General features: G+C 43.4%; 1 protein-coding gene across 2 annotated transcripts in view; it reads right to left on the minus strand.

Moving 5' to 3' along the window:
- Window positions 1-393: 393 nt before the first annotated feature.
- The window catches only part of PSEN1 (presenilin 1), a 71,213-nt gene continuing 54,984 nt past the window's right edge, over window positions 394-16,622 (minus strand). For both annotated transcript variants that reach the window (XM_066343088.1, XM_066343089.1), the window contains 4 exons: window positions 12,819-12,905; window positions 9,411-9,584; window positions 3,443-3,561; window positions 394-1,628 (listed from right to left, as the gene is read on the minus strand). In XM_066343088.1, coding sequence (XP_066199185.1) covers window positions 1,473-1,628; window positions 3,443-3,561; window positions 9,411-9,584; window positions 12,819-12,905 — 536 coding nt within the window. In that variant the 3' untranslated portion in view covers window positions 394-1,472. The remainder of the gene's footprint in view (window positions 1,629-3,442; window positions 3,562-9,410; window positions 9,585-12,818; window positions 12,906-16,622) is intronic.

Raw genomic sequence — 16,622 nt, forward strand, 5'->3', positions numbered from 1 at the left:
AAGCTTCCCTCAGAGGTGCCATGTGCCCATGGCAATAGCTGTTTATGTGCGCTGTCCAACCAAAGTGCACGGGCCGAGCTCCACTGCCCAGCCCACAGAGTGCACTGGAACAAAAGGCAAGGTCGGGGAACCACAGAGCACCCCAACAGGTTCACCTGTCCCCGGACACGAGCTCATCCCGTCCCAGTGGCTGCTGCAGCCCCTTCTTTCTTCTCTTGGCACCTGGTTCCCTCCCCAACCCTGGTTCTCCCCCAGCTCACCAAGTGTAAGAATGACTTCCCCAAACTCCTGCTTTGCACTGATGCAACTGACCATGACTTGACAGACCACCAGCCAGAGACAATGGGCTGTACTAAAAAAAGAAAAGCCAGGACAGACAGCACTTCACCGGCCATTTTACTCTTTAATGCTACCGCCTTTGGGCACACGCTGTATTTGCTACCGACGAGGTGACGACAGTGCGGCCGACAGCACTGTATCACAACACGTTCTCCGCACCACACAGAGCAACATCCCAGAATGCGGGACCGTCTGCTGCCACAGAGCTGTCGTCTTCGCTGGAGGAGAGAGAGGCTTGCGGGGGAGCGGAGGGAGAGATGGGGAACAAAGAAACATCAGGGCAAACAAACCTACAAGGATGTCTCAAAGTTAGGAATTTGGGGATAAAACCAGAATTTGCCTAAGGGTGAAAGAGAATCATTGAGTTCTAGTTCCATTACTTCCAGAAATTACTGAATTTGGAACCTGAGGTTAAGATTTTTAAGATAAAGCAACTTCAAATAAATCCATACTGGCCTTGGGGAGAAATGGCAACCAGGGATGGCAATGAGTCTCAGTGCTTCAGAACAAAAACTGTCAAAATCAACTTGTCTATCTGCCTTGACTGAGGTGAAAAAAAGTCTTATTTAAAAATGGTAAGTCTGCAGCAAAAAAGTCTGAAAGTGAAAGTCCGAACCCCTTTCCACCTTCCCATCTCGCTCAGGCACCTGCTCTCCTTACAGCACCTCCTCAGCAGGTTTAGGATTCAACACAGACTTCCTAGGTTGATTTCAGCACGTTGTTTAAGATGATGAGTCCTGTTTGGTGTAAACCGCTTCATGTAACCGCTTAATAATGGTAGTCCTGAGAGTCTGCAGTGTGGGTAAAATCCACCTGTGACCAAGGGTCAAACTGCTGGTGAAAGCAAGCAACTTCTTGGCCCATCACTTTGCCTTGTCCTTGTCCCTTGGATCTGGCAGTTGCACCAGGGGACTCAGTTCACCACAATGACATATGTTCAAACCGTTTTCCGTAGACACCTCCTTCCAATGTCCAACAGTGCAGGTGGTCAGGAAGACTTGGAGGGAAGCTGCAAAAGTCCAGCTGGAGATCTTGACTTTGTTAGATGTGGACACAGGAAAATCACCTTTGTCCTTCACAGATTTAATTATAGTCAAAGAAGAAAAATCCATGGGAGTGGAATCGCAAATCTGCTAAATATAAAATTGATGGAATGCTAACTGGTCCATAAAGGGCTGCACAAGATAATCTGTGGCAAAGTAGAAAACCAGCCCAAAGGTGATGGAGATCGGAAGGGCTGGCAACGCTTTCTTGAAAATGGCGAGGAGTAATAACGTAAGGCACAAACCCTGCGGGGCAGAGGGGAAAAGACACAACTCAGGCAGAATTATGAAAGTATTTTGTGCAAAACAACTCAATCACAAGTCTTAGTTTTAATTTAGTTAATTGAATACAATCCTTTGAGGTCAAACTTTAGAACAAATATTTCCATTCAACCTGGAAACAACATTCATTTTCCTTTGCCACACAGAGCTCATTACTTAAACAGACTTGGTTCTTCGTCCCCTAATTCTAGATAAAGAACAGAACCTGAAAAGAAGTAAAACTATTTTTGAAAAAAATTAAATAATACCAAAATCTGAGTGGCTACCATGAGCTTAGTTTGGCTGGCTACAACCCCAGAGGCGAAGAGTGTTTTTATGCAGGGGACGGGGGGCAAAGATGCACATAGAGTATGTCAAGAGAAGTTTACGAAAAGTATGTTGCTGCTGCCTTGGAAACACAGAGCAGCCATACTGTGTTCACTATATTTTTAAATGTAGTTAGTGAGACACTAACCATAAATTCTGGAGGCTCAGCATCATGTCAGGTTTATCCAGAATAGTAATTTTCTTTTTCTTTTCTTTTTTTAAATTTTTTAATTTTTATTTATTCATTTTAGAAAGGAGAGAGAGAGGGAAAGAGAGAGAGGAGAGAGACAGAGAGAGAAGGGAGGGAGGAGCAGGAAGCATCAACTCCCATATGTGCCTTGACCAGGCAAACCCAGGGTTTCGAACCAGCGACCTCAGCATTTCCAGGTCAACGCTTTATCCACTACGCCACCACAGGTCAGGCAAGTAATTTTCTTATTAAAAGACACAACTCATTCAGAAAACTAACCTCTAAAGATAAATAAAATACACAAAATTCTAACCGGTTATATCCTCATCATAAATCATAAGTGTCATCACAAAATAAATGCAATATAAAGGCTCTCATCTATAATAATTTCACTCGCATATGAAACATCAAAGAGATCTCATCTCTAGTAAAAAAATAAAATCAGTAAGAAACATGCTATTGAAACTCTAGTTTTGAAAGCGCCTGGCTCTGTAAGCAGGCCTCCATGAGAGCATGCACTAACCGCCCCCCCACCAGACTCAGGGACCCAGTGGGACTCCACTTCCCCTATGAACACAGCTAATCTCCTACTCATCTAAGCTGCCTGAAACAGCAGTTCCTAATCAGAAGTACTTCTCAGAATTTCCTGGGAAACTCTAAAAATAAAAAATAAACCTGCCTGACCAGGCGGTAGCGCAGTGGATAGAGCGTCGGACTAGGATGCCGAGGACCCAGGTTCGAGACCCCGAGGTCGCCAGCTTGAGCGCGGGCTTATCTGGTTTGATTGAGCAAGGCTCACCAGCTTGGACCCAAGGTCGCTGGCTCGAGCAAGGGGTTACTCGGTCTGCTGAAGGCCCACGATCAAGGCACATATGAGAAAGCAATCAATGAACAACTAAGATGTCGCAACAAAAAACTGATGATTGATGCTTCTCATCTCCCTCCGTTCCTGTCTGTCTGTGCCTATCTATCCCTCTCTCTGACTCTCTCTCTCTGTCCCTGTAAAAAAATAAAATAAAATAAAATAAAAACTGAAATAAATTAAATCAGAATATCTCAGGGTGGGGACACACACAGTTTTAAAAGGTCCCAGATGATTTTAATGTAGAGTGAGGCAGAGAACTACTTAGGTGAGGTTTAATTATTTGTTTTTAAAAAGCTCCTCCCCAGGTGACTGGACCACTCAGCCCAGCAGGGGTTAAAAAGGGACTGCCTTAAAGGGACAGCATAATCAGAGTTCTGAGACGAGGCGTCTGGCATGTTCTTATTAGTGCATACTTACAATTAATATGGCTACGAAACAGGCTATGGTTGTGTTCCAGTCTCCGCTGGCTGTCGCGGAAGCTTTACCAACCAGAACACTGTAGAAAATGAAGTCCCCCAATCCAAGCTTTACTCCCCCTAAAAAGAAAAGATTACAAACAGAAAAAGTTTGTCACTCTTTGCTATGATCTTACAATTCAAAAATGTCACTGCGCCTCCACCCTGCATGGAATGAGCAGTCAGTAAATGACATCATACAGAATCAGGCTTGAGCAGGTTTTCTCTTTCTTTCTCTTCTGACTTTTTTTAAAATAGGAGTTTCAGATTCTGTGTGGCTGGCTCTGGGGTCTTAACCGCAGATGCTGCTGTTACATATCAAAAGTAACAACGAATAATAACAGTCATCCATTGAATGCCTAGTTTATGTCTACACTGTTCTAATAAATCCACATAAGGCCTATATAAGTATCATCCCCTTTTAAAAACACAGCTTACTGAGGTACAATTTATTTCATAAAATTCACCTATTTGTGTAGGCGTAGAATTCAATGATTGCATAAGCATTTTCACAGCCCCCACATTTCCATCACCCTAAGAAAATACCTGTGCCCGTGGAGTTAGTCCCCTCCCACCCCAGGCCCTAAGCCAACACTGCTCTCTACAAGTTGCCTTTTCTAGACACTTCATAGAAATGGACTCATTCATTATGAAGTCTTTTGTGACTGGTTTCCTCCACTTAACATGTTTTTGAAATTTATCCATGATACTTGCATGCCTGCAGTTTATTCCTTCTTACTGATGAATAATTTTCTATCGTATGAATATATTTAAGTGTTTATCCATTTACCAGCTGATGGACACCTGGGCTGTGTTCCTTTTTGGGCTGCTATAAATAACACTGCCATGAACATGACTGTACATACATATTTTTGTGTGGACAGACTGTTTTCATTTTCAGTGAGTAGACCCCAAGAAGTGAAATTGCTAGGTTACATGACTGTGTTTAGCTTTTTAGAAAATTGTCAAATTCCTACTGCCCAACTGGCTGTACCAGTTTACATTCCCACCAGCAATGCCTGAGTGTTCCAGTTTCCTCACATGTTCACCCACACTTCGTATCGCTAGTATTTTTTTTATTTTTTATTATGAACAGATTTTATTTATTCTTTTTTTTTTTTTTTATTCATTTTAGGAGAGAGAGGGAGAGAGAGAGAGAGAGAGAGGAGAGAGAGACAGGGGGGAGGAGCTGGAAGCATCAACTCCCATATGTGCCTTGACCAGGCAAGCCCAGGGTTTCGAACCAGCGACCTCAGCATTTCCAGATCGGCGCTTTATCCACTGCGCCACCACAGGTCAGGCATTATTCTTTTTGTGTGTGTGTATTTTTTTGAAACTGGAAATGGGGAGGCAGTCAGACAGACTCCCGCATGCGCCCGACCAGGATCCACCCGGCACGCCCCTGGGCGACGCTCTGCCCACCAAGGGGCAATGCTCTGCCCATCGGGGCATCGCTCTGTTGCGACCAGAGCCACTCTAGAGCCTGAGGCAGAGGCCATGGAGCCATCTCCAGCGCCCGGGGAAGAGAGAGACAGAGAGGAAGGAGAGGGGGAGGGGTGGAGAAGCAGATGGGCGCCTCTCCTGTGTGCCCTGGCCGGGAATCGAACCTGGGACTTCCGCACACCAGGCCAAAGCTCTACCACTGAGCCAACCGGCCAGGGCCTATTTATTCATTTTAGAGAGGGGAGAGAGAGATAGAGAGAGATAGAGAGAGAGAGAGAGAGAGAGAGAGAGAGAAGAGAAGAGGGGAAGAGCTGGAAGTATCAACTTCCATATGTGCCTTGACCAGGTAAGCCCAGGGTTTTGAACCAGCAACCTCAGTGTTCCAGGCTGACACTTTATCCACTGCACCACCACTGGTCAGGCTATTTTTTTTTAAAGTATAGAACCTGGCCAGGCGGCTCAGTGGCAGAGCGTTGGCCCTACATGTAGATGTCCCGGGTTTGATTCCTGCTCAGGGCACACAGGAGAAGCGCCCATCTGCTTCTCCACCCTTCTCCCTTCTCTCTCTCTCTCCCCCTTCAGCAGCCATGGTCGACTGGTTTGAGCTAAGTTGGCCCCAGACTCTAAGGATGGCTCCATGGCTTTACCTCAGGTACTAAAATAGCTGTCTCTCTGCCTTCCACCTCTCACTTAAAAAAAAAGATTACAGCCATTCTTATGTTGAGTATCTTTATGTGTTTAACCATTGTAAACATTTTGGTAAAATATGTTTGGAGCATTTTCTAGTTTTTACTGGCTTATCCTCCTATTATTGAGTTGTAAGCAGTCTTTATATATTCCAAATACAAGTTCTTTAATAGGACTTGCAATATGATTTGCAATATTTTCTATCAGCCTGTGGCTTCTTTTTCTTTTCTTAATGTTTAAAAAGAAACCCTTTTCTAAAATCTTTTAGCAAGACAGAGACAGACAAGAAGGGAGAGAGAAGAGAAGCATCAACCCATAGTTGCAGCACTTTTAGCTGTTCATTGATTGCTTCTCATATGTGCCTTGACCAGGGGGCTCAGCTGAGCTAATGACCTCTTGATCAAGCCAGCGACCTTTGGGCTCAAGCTAGTGACTATAGGGCCATGTCTATGATCCCATCCTCAAGCCAGTGACCTCGCTCTCAAACTGGATGAGCCCACACTCAGGCTGGCAACCTTGTGATTTCAAACCTGGGTCCTCAGCATCCCTAGTTGACACTCTATCAACTGTACCACTACCTGGTCAGACTAATTTTTATTTATTGATTTTAGCAAGAGAGGAAGGGAGAGAGAGACAGGAATATTAATCTCTTCCTGTATGTGCCTTGATTAAGGATCGAACTGGCAACCTCTGTTTTAGAATGAAGCTTAACAAACTGAGCTATATGAATAGGGCTAAAACCATTTTTTTAATTGTGATAAAATACACAGTCCAGGGACATTACATATATTCATACTGTTGTGCTACCATCAATACCATCCATACACAGAAGTAACTCTATATCGTGTAAAACTGAAACTCTTTACTCATTAAACAAGAACTTCTTCCTTTCTCCCTCCAGCCCCCAGGCAATCATCCTACTTTGTGTCTGATTTTGACTAGTGAAATCATACAGTATCTTTGTTGTGTGTGCCACTGGGTTATTTCACTTAACATAACGACTTCAAGGCTCATCTATGTGATAGCACGTCAGGATTTCCTTTTGTTTTCTTTCTTTAATTTCCTCCCTTTCTTAGACAATCATATTTTATAGCACATATATACTACATTGTGTTTATGCATTGACTTGACTCTTGGGTTGCTCCCACTTCATGGCTACTGTGAATAATGCTATGAACATGGGTGTACAAGTCTCTTACTGTCATCTTTTGGAGCATAAAAGTTTTTAATTTTGACAAAACCCAATCTATCAAGTTTTTTTTCTGAGTGTTGTATTGAAGAACTCTGTCCAACTCAAGGTCATGAAGTTTTCTACTAGCAGTTTGATAGTTCTGCCATTTACACATTCTGGTTTAGGATCCATTCTGAGTTCATTTGATGTGTGCAGGACGGATGAGGCGGGCAGTGCTTGTTGTTCATTGTTTTGCACGCAGATATCCAACTGTCCCAGTACCATTTGTTGAAAAGACTGTATCCTTTCCCCACTGAGAAATTTATACACCTTTGTAAAAAAATCACTGACCATAAATGTAAGGGTTTATTTATGGACCCTTAATTCTGTCCATTGATTTATATGCCTGTCCTTATTACAATGGCTCTGAAATAAGTTTTGAAATCAAATAGTGTAAGTCCGGGCCCTGGCCGGTTGGCTCAGTGGTGGAGCGTCGGCCTGGCGTGCAGAAGTCCCGGGTTCGATTCCTGGCCAGGGCACACAGGAGAAGCGCCCATCTGCTTCTCCACCCCTCCCCCTCCCCTTCCTCTCTGTCTCTCTCTTCCCTCCCGCAGCCGAGGCTCCACTGGAGCAAAGATGACCTGGGCGCTGGGGATGGCTCCTTGGCCTCTGCCCCAGGCGCTAGAGTGGCTCTGGTTGCAACAGAGTGACGCCCCAGAGGGGCAGAGCATCGCCCCCTGGTGGGCAGAGCATCGCCCCTGGTGGGCGTGCCGGGTGGATCCTGGTCGGGCGCATGCGGGAGTCTGTCTGACTGTCTCTCCCCGTTTCCAGCTTCAGAAAAATACAAAAAAAAAAAAAGTGTAAGTCTGGCTAACCAGGCGGTGGTGCAGTGGATAGAGCACCAGGACGCAGAGGACCCAGGTTTGAAACCTCGAGGTCATCAGCTTGAGCGCGGGCTCATCTGCTTTGAGCAAGGCTCACCAGCTTGAGCCCAAGGTCACTGGCTTGAGCAAGGGGTCACTCGGTCTGCTGTAGCCCCCGGTCAAGGCACATATGAGAAAGCAATCAATGAACTACTAAGGAGCCGCAATGAAGAATTAATGCTGTTCATCTCTCTCCCTTCCTGTCTTTCTGTCTGTCCCTATCTGTCCCTCTGTCTCTCTCACAAAAACATGGGTGTACAAGTCTCTTACTGTCATCTTTTGGAGCATAAAAGTTTTTAAACTTTTAAAAAATAGTGTAAGTCCACCAACATTTTCCTCCTCTTTCAAAATTGTTTTGGGTGTTCTAAAAACTGACAAGCAGATCCTAAAAATTCCACAGAAATGCAAAGGCCCTAGGGTTTCTGTTGTCAAAATTTTTGTTTGTTTGTTTGTTTTGGGTTTTTTTTTTGCGAGAGAGATAGAAAGACAGGCAGACAGACAAGAAGGGAGAGAAATGAGAAGCATCAATTCATAGTTGCATCACTTGAGTTGTTCATTGATTGCCTCTCGTTTGTGCCTTGACTGGGGGGCTCCAGCTGAGCCAGTGACCCCTTGCGCAAGTCAGCGGCCTTGGGCTTCAAGCCAGTGACCTTTGAGCTCAAACCAACAACCGTGGGATCATCTCTATGATTCTACACTCAAGCTGGCAACCCCACGCTCAAGCCGGCAATCTCGGAATTTAGAACCTAGGTCCTCAGCAACCCAAGTCAATACTCTATCCACTGTGCCACAACTGGTCAGGCTGCCAAACATTTTTAACCTTATAAGTTCTTCACAAAAAGATAAAGTCAAGCAAATACTATAGGTTTAAAAGATAGGCTTTAGTCTGACCAGGCAGTGGCACAATGCATAGAAGGTAGGACTGGTACGCAGAGAACCCAGGTTCAAATCCTCAGGATGCCAGCTTGAGCACGGGTTCATCCAACTTGAGCGCAGGGCAGGGTCAATGACTTGAGTGTGGGATCACAGACATGACCCCATGGTCACTGGCTTGAGCCCAAGGTTGCTGGCTTAAACAAGGGGTCACTCTCTCTGCTGTAGCTCCCCTCTCCCACCCCCATTAAGGCACATATGAGAAAGCAATCAATGAACAACTAAGGAGCCGCAATGAAGAATTGATGCTTCTCACCTCTCTCCCTTCCTGTTTGTCCCTATCTGTCCCTTTCTCTGTCTTGGTCACAACACACACACAAAATGATGGCTGTGTGGTGGTGCTAAGATGATGAAAGAATGTCAATTATTAGTTTAATATTGGTCCCAGATAGAGGAAATATTAATCTGAAGTTAGGAGGGGCTGTCTACAAAGGGAATTATAATGTAAAAGGCTGAAACATTGAGTATAAAGTATTAATAAAGTATTTGTACACAAGCATATTACAGCCATGAAGTTTAACTGGAAAGATAATTTCAAAGAAATCACTGACCTTATAAAACAAATGCCAAAGATCAGGCTGTAAAGGGCCAATTTAGAAAACCCAAGGGGCAGAATCTGACATTAACAAATGGTGCTATGAGAGCACCAGCTATTGCCACTTCCCATGAAAAGTGGGGCTGTTATAAGGCTCTTGATTCATTTCATTTTGTGAGAGTTTGAAGCTGCAGCACCTAAGGGAATCCATGAGTTTCCACTAAAGCAATGTACATACTTTCCTCTGGGTCCTCGCTGGCTAGGATGCTGCTGGAAAGTTCCTGGACAGCAGTTCGTGACTCGGGCGTAGACTGATGAGGTCCCAGGCGACTGTCCCTCTGGGCTTCCCACTCCTCACTGAAGCCACCATCATCACTCTCTGTCACAGGGTCTTGTGACTCACTCCCTGTGCCTTCAAGAAAATTAGAACTGACAACTGTAATATTCAGAAAACTTTCTTAATACCTTTTAAAAATATTACATGGAAACAAGAACCACTTGTCTGTCATTGTAACTAGGCTAACTGGCTCTTAAACCACAAAACATGAAGGGCCCGTGGGTTGCGTACCCAACGGCCATTTGTCCTCTTATTCCTGAGGGCAGTCTCACCCACATGACTCTGACGGTAAATCCTGATCAATCCAAGCCAAGCATGTACTCCCCTATCTTCCTCTTCCCAAAGAAAGCTCTGAGGCTTTGGGTTTGGTACTAGTCAATGTGTGATGAGGCAAAGCCTGCTGGGAATTTCTCACTCTTGATGAGAAACTTAGGAAGACACTAAGCACTCCTTCCTTCCCCTGGATGTTGTCTTATCTGGATATGATGCCCGGAACTGCACTTGTTATCTTGTGACCATGAGGAGCAGTGGCCTAAGGACCAAGCCTCTCCTTAAGGACGGTTCATCAGGAAGCTGGAAAGAACCTGGCCCCTTGATAACACCAATGAACCACAAAATTAACCATCCCCAAAAATGACTACACCTCAGGGTTCTGGTCACATAAAAGAACACATTTCTCCTTTGTTTCAAGCAAATGAGCTAGGTTTTCTGATGTTTACAGCTGAAAGCTTCCTAACCAATGGCACTCAGCACTGGCTTTAGTGACGAAGGGAAGGGGGGAGTGTATTTTTTTATGGGCTAGTCCAGGGGTCCCCAAACTTTTTACACAGGGGGGCAGTTCACTGTCCCTCAGACTGCTGGAGGGCCGCCACATACAGTGCTCCAGTACACTGACCACCAATGAAAGAGGTGCCCCTTTCGGAAGAGCAACAGGGGCCGGATAAATGGCCTCAGGGGGCAGCAAGCGGCCCACCGGCCGTAGTTTGGGGACACCTGGTAGTCATTTTGTCATAATGACTATCAGTCGGTCTAAAAATTGTGAGCACAATATGATAGTTGAAAATCTTTGCCACATCAAAAAATAATTAATACACGTTAAGTGAAGTTGATAATACATTTTTTCCTCTATTTTTTTTTTTAAATAAAAATGGCACACGTTCATAGCAGAGGTAGGTTTACCATGAGTAAATAAAGCTGGCAAACTTCAGGCCTCTCCCTCGCACCGATTTTTTCTGAGAGGGGCCCTTGAAGTTTTGTATTTGTATTCTTCTTCTTACCAGGTCTCCACAAAACTGAAACCTTCCCTGGTTTGGAGTGTATGAAATCATACAAGCACAGGGTTTATACATGAAAACAGCAGTCCCGCTCTGCCCCTCCCTCCTCACTCCTACTTTCCACCTTTTCAGCTGTTTCTTTTGGAACTGAGATCTATCCTCATTTATATATAAATAGCATGGACATGGTGCTTTATCTGGATGTTTTTATTTCAGGTTAAAATCTAAGTCACTTCCTACAGAGAAGTGAAGCCTAGTTCCCATTCTCATGCACACAGGTAAACTTAACTCTCTCCACACTCCCCCTGTGTCATAATTTATGTTCAGTTCCATTTTTATACTGTCAGAATGCAAATATTATTCAAAATGAAACTACTCTGCTATAACCAAAATAGAGTCTAATTACATTAGCTTCTTTTGTACTTGTTTTCCCTGAAAAAAATGCCTCGGTTCTTTTCCCCTTAACTAATTTTCTCTATATTATGATGAATTCATCCTCAAATTCTTGACAAAGTTCCCAGGCAGGTAACCTCCCAGTGCTATAATTATTTCCTTGTACAGACATCCCTCTTGTTCCAGTGTAATTTCCAGTTCCTCCAACAGTGGCTTCCAACTGGAGGGTAGCACCTCCTTCCAGAAGGTGTTTGGAAATAACTGACGGACGGACGAGTTTTGGTCACTGTAATACTTGAAGCCACGATTAGCACTTGGTGGGTGAGGGGCCGGGAGTGTGAAATATCCTGCAGTGTGAGAGTCCCCATACCACCCGGAGCTGCCCCACCCGGACACCAGCAGCAGCTCCCTCCCCCCAGGGACTCTGCAGGTGGCCCTGCCCCTCCTCACTCCATGGTGCTGCCCAGTGGCTTCCTCTTCTGGAAAGCAATTCCTTTCTTCAGCGGCCATCTAGTACCACTTCCTCAGGGAAGCCTTCACTGACTTACCAGAATAAAATTCCTCTACCATAAACTCCATAGCAACTCATACTTCTCCTCTGTAGGACTCTCACAACTGTGTGAATTACCTGTTGAATGTTTCTGTCTCCCCAAATAAGCTCCAAAGAATAAAATCTTGATGGGCCAAATACATAGTCATACTCACCTACATATAAACAGATGTACTCACAGACAATCAGTCTTTTAATTTTCTTTAGCTTAACACAATAACCAGGCTTGCAGCAATTACTTTCAATATATTTCTTATTTCCCTGCTAGGTCTACTGCTGGTACCATGCCACCATTTACTGCTGCCTTGCTCACTTGCAGAACGAGCCTGACTGGGTCCCAGGAATTCTCAGTTGAAAGTGTCCTCCTCAGTGACCCAAGGGCTAAAACAGCAGGTTCCTGGCTCTGTAAAACAGAAACGCTTCCTTTTCTGACGAAAGGCAACTACGGCCCTTTTCCCAGCTCTTAGCGACCTTTACTCTGCCTGTTTTCAGCTTCTTCATAAGCTGTTCTTTAAAAAAGAAGATTCCTTTCTTCTTGACTTTGATATTGTTTTGCTGTTCAGCTCTTTCTAATAACAATTCCGAACTCAAGTTCTCCTTCGTATCTTCTGTAGTACCCACACGAGCCTTTCCATATCCCGCCCTCGGGAATCCTTATTGTCCTCCCCGAGAAAGCAAAGCCATGTCCCTCTGCAGTATTTTATCTTCTCAGTCCAAACACGATCACATCTCAAATAAAATTATTTTAAATTATTCTGGCTATGTCAGATAAGAGATACTCATTTTTAACATGTTTGGAGAGAAAACTGTCTTTTTCTTTTCAAAATCAGCCTCAACTTGAACCTTTCCATACTGGTATTAATGGTATTCAATGGCAGAAATTCTCAGCCTAGGGTGCCTTTCTGTGGGGTTTGGGGCATCTGAACTCCTTAATAGTTATCTATTTACTGGGAATTACCACAGCTTTCGGGAGATTCTCAAGGGAATTTATGACCAAAGAAAAAAGTAAAATCACTTTAGAACTCATTATTAGCCTAGAAGATACGACAAAGATCCTAAAACCCAGGAAATTACCAAACAAAAATCACCTACTTTGTACATTGTAAGTGGAGCTTTTGGAGACCTTCCTTTGGGCTTCTGGGTCTCCTTTGGCCATATTCACCAACCACACCATTGTTGCTGTAGAAAGACAGAAGTCCAGGTAAGCACTGGCAACACAGAAGGGAAGTTGAGTGCACGGATAGATAGCAGGCCATTAGTTCTCTACACAAGTCACCAACCTTCTCACTGTCCCCTTAGGAATCCTCAACAATCATGTCTGGCCTGTGGTGGTGCAGTGGATAAACTGTTGACCTGAAACATTTAACTCGCTGGTTCGAAACCCAGGCTTGCCAAGGCACATACGGGAAACAACTACTACAAGTTGATGCTTTCTGCTCCTCCCCCCCTTTCTCTCTCACTCTCTTCTCTCTAAAAAGCAATCAATCAATCAATCAATCATTAATCAATACCTAAAATCAATCAATAATAAAAAAAGAATCCTTAATAATCAGAAGTAAATGCAGTTTATTTATTTTATTTTTATTTTTTTTACAGAGAGAGTCAGAGAGAGGGATAGATAGGGACAGACAGACAGAAACAGAGAGAGATGAGAAGCATCTATCATTAGTTTTTTGTTGCGACATCTTAGTTGTTCACCGATTGCTTTCTCATATGTGCCTTGACCGTGGGCCTTCAGCAGACCGAGTAACCCCTTGCTCGAGCCATCGACCTTGGCTCCAAGCTGGTGGGCTTTTTTTTTTTTTGCTCAAACCAGATGAGCCCATGCTCAAGCTGACAACCTTGGGGTCTCGAACCTGGGACCTCCGCATCTCAGTCCGACGCTCTATCCACTGTGCCACTGCCTGGTCAGGCAGTAAATGCAGTTTAAAAACCATAAAAGGTTCTCTTTGATTTTGAGATGTAAAATTCTGAAACTGGATGTTTACTGTAGCTTTAAAACTGCAGCTGCTGCCTGACAGGCAGTGGCACAGTAGATAGAGCGTGGGACTGGGATGCTGAGGACCCAGGTTTGAGACCCTGAGGTCGCCAGTTTGAGCGTGGGCTCATCTGGTTTGAGCAAAAAGCCCACCAGCTTGGACCTGAGGTCTCTGGCTCAAGCAAGGGGTTACTCGGTCTGCTGAAGGCCCATGGTCAAGGCACATATGAGAAAGCAATCAATGAACAACTAAGGTATCGCAACAAAAAACTGATGATTGCCTGACCTGTGGTGGCGCAGTGGATAAAGCGTCGACCTGGAAATGCTGAGGTCGCCGGTTCGAAACCCTGGGCTTGCCTGGTCAAGGCACATATGGGAGTTGATGCTTCCAGCTCCTCCCCCCGTCTCTCTCTCTGTCTCTCTCTCCTCTCTGCCTCTCCTCTCTAAAATGAATAAATAAAATTAAAAAAAAAATCACACACACTTGCAAAAAATATTAAAAAACAAAAAAACAAAAAAACAACTGATGATTGATGCTTCCCATCTCTCTCTCCGTTTCTACCTGTCTGTCCCTATCTATCCCTCTCTCTGATTCTGTCTCTGTAAAAAAAAACCCAAAAAACAAAAAAAACTGCAGCTGCTATTGTAAAACTGTTCATCTCCACTTATAGTCCCTGAAAAGTAACCAAAAGGAAAACAGCTCAGGCCAGCAAGATACCACTGAGACAATAGCTAGACTAGTTGAATATCTTAAAATAGTATGAATTCACTGATGAAAATGACTTCTTGGGACTAAATAAGAGGACAAACTAGGGCTCACAAGAGTATGAGATGTTTATTATAACCCTAAAAATGCCTAGAATGTTTCTTTCATATCACGTCTCACTTCTGGGATGATTTTCAATAATGCTAGCCTGTGTTACATACAGAGAATAAGAAAAAAAGGTTAAAAGCAATAAAGGGGAAAGTCAACCGGCTTCTTCAATGTTCCTCTGCAAATAAATAAATATATAAATAAACTTAGAGATACACACAATCTGTCACATTTTAGTTAAGAGACAATATGAATACTTTAAAATAGTGCTTCTCATATATTGCAGTGGAATTAAAAACGGTATAGACCTGGCCCTGGCCTGTTAGCTCAGTCAGTTAAATATCGTCCCAAAACGCCAAGGTTATGGGTTCAATCCCTGGCCAGAGCACATATGGGAAGCAACCAATAAATGCACAACTAAGTGGAACAACAAACGAATGCTTTGTTCATTATCTATCTATCTATCTATCTATCTATCTCCCCTCCTTCTTTTATGTTTCTCTAAAATCAATCAACCAAACAAATAAATAAATGAATAAAAATAATATAAAAAATAATAAAACCCTATTGGAGAGGAATTTGGTAACATTTAACAAAACTACATATGTATTAACCCCTCAAACCGGAAATAATACTTTTGGGAATTTATCCTGAAAATATACCAACAATAATATAAAAATACATACAAACACGTTCCATACAAGGATACAGTAGCAACCAAATGCCCAACTTGGTCATAAAAAGCAATTTTAAATAAGATACTTGGATGCAGAGGACCCAGGTTCGAGACCCCGAGGTCGCCAGCTTGAGCGCGGGTTCATCTGGTTTGAGCTAAAGCTCACCAGCTTGGATCCAAGGTCGCTGGCTTGAGCAAGGGGTTACTCGGTCTGCTGAAGGCCCGGGGTCAAGGCACATATGAGAAAGCAATCAATGAACAACTAAAGTGCCACAACGAAAAACTGATGATTGATGCTTCTCATCTCTCTCCGTTCCTGTCTGTCTGTCCCTATCTATCCCTCTCTCTGACTCTCTCTGTATCTGTAAAAAAAAAAAAAAAAAAAAAAAAAAGAATTAAATAAGATACTTGGCATTTATGTCTCACTGGCTTTTTATCACTGATTTTATAATTATACCCATGTTCCTAAAACTCTTAGACTTCCTGAATAACTTATGAAAGAAATATATAATCTAAGAGGCTGAAAATTCTGTAATAGCCATACTTACTGATTCAAGGCTCTGTATTTTGAGGTCAAACTAGTTACATTATACAGTAACACAACTAACTGATCAAAGTCATCATAAACCAGGCAGGTAATACACTGTTCAACTAAATCCCAACCCAAATAAGAGAAACAGAAGGGCAACCATCATGTACAAGGCTTAGGAATTTCTGTTGTCTTCTTGGCAACAAAGGCAGCAGGTATTTATTGGATTTTCTTTCCTTATGCAAGAATGAAAAAATATTATGACGAATGTTTTTAACATTTACTATTACTACAGACACCAGAGATCAACAGACTTTTTCTATAAAGGGCCAGATAGTAATCATTTGGGGCCTGTGAGTCACATCTGGTCTCTGTCACATATTCTTGTTTTTTTAATTCTTCTGCTCAAGTACCTTCCGATTTTCCAGTGATCAGGAAAAGTGTACAGAGAGCTAAACTAGTCACTCAAAGCTATTGTTGATCTTGCCCCAATCCGCTTGTTCAAGCTCTTCTTAGTACTCTCTCCATTTTGTACTCCACATTCCAGTCAAATGGAACACTTGAAACTCGACAGAGAAGACCCACACTTATAGCTCCAAGCCATTCTTTGTGACAAGCCCATTTTTGGAACTGACTGCCATCTGTGCTTGCTGACATCCTACCTATCCTTAAAATAGTCAGTCCAAATGCTGACTCTTCCACTAGGTCTTCCCTGATTCCCCAGCCAGATTGCCCTCTTTTGAACTCTCCTTACACTTCCATTGTGCCTCTTCTGAATTTGGTAACATTCTGCCTTGGTTGTTGCTTATTTATATTGTCTCTTGTCTTATCTCACTTCTAAATTGTAAGCAAGTGAGCTCTGAGGGAACGCAAAGTATCTTAATCATCTTTCTATCCTT

The sequence above is a fragment of the Saccopteryx leptura genome, chromosome 6 (assembly GCF_036850995.1).
Source record: "Saccopteryx leptura isolate mSacLep1 chromosome 6, mSacLep1_pri_phased_curated, whole genome shotgun sequence".
NCBI lineage: Eukaryota > Metazoa > Chordata > Mammalia > Chiroptera > Emballonuridae > Saccopteryx > Saccopteryx leptura.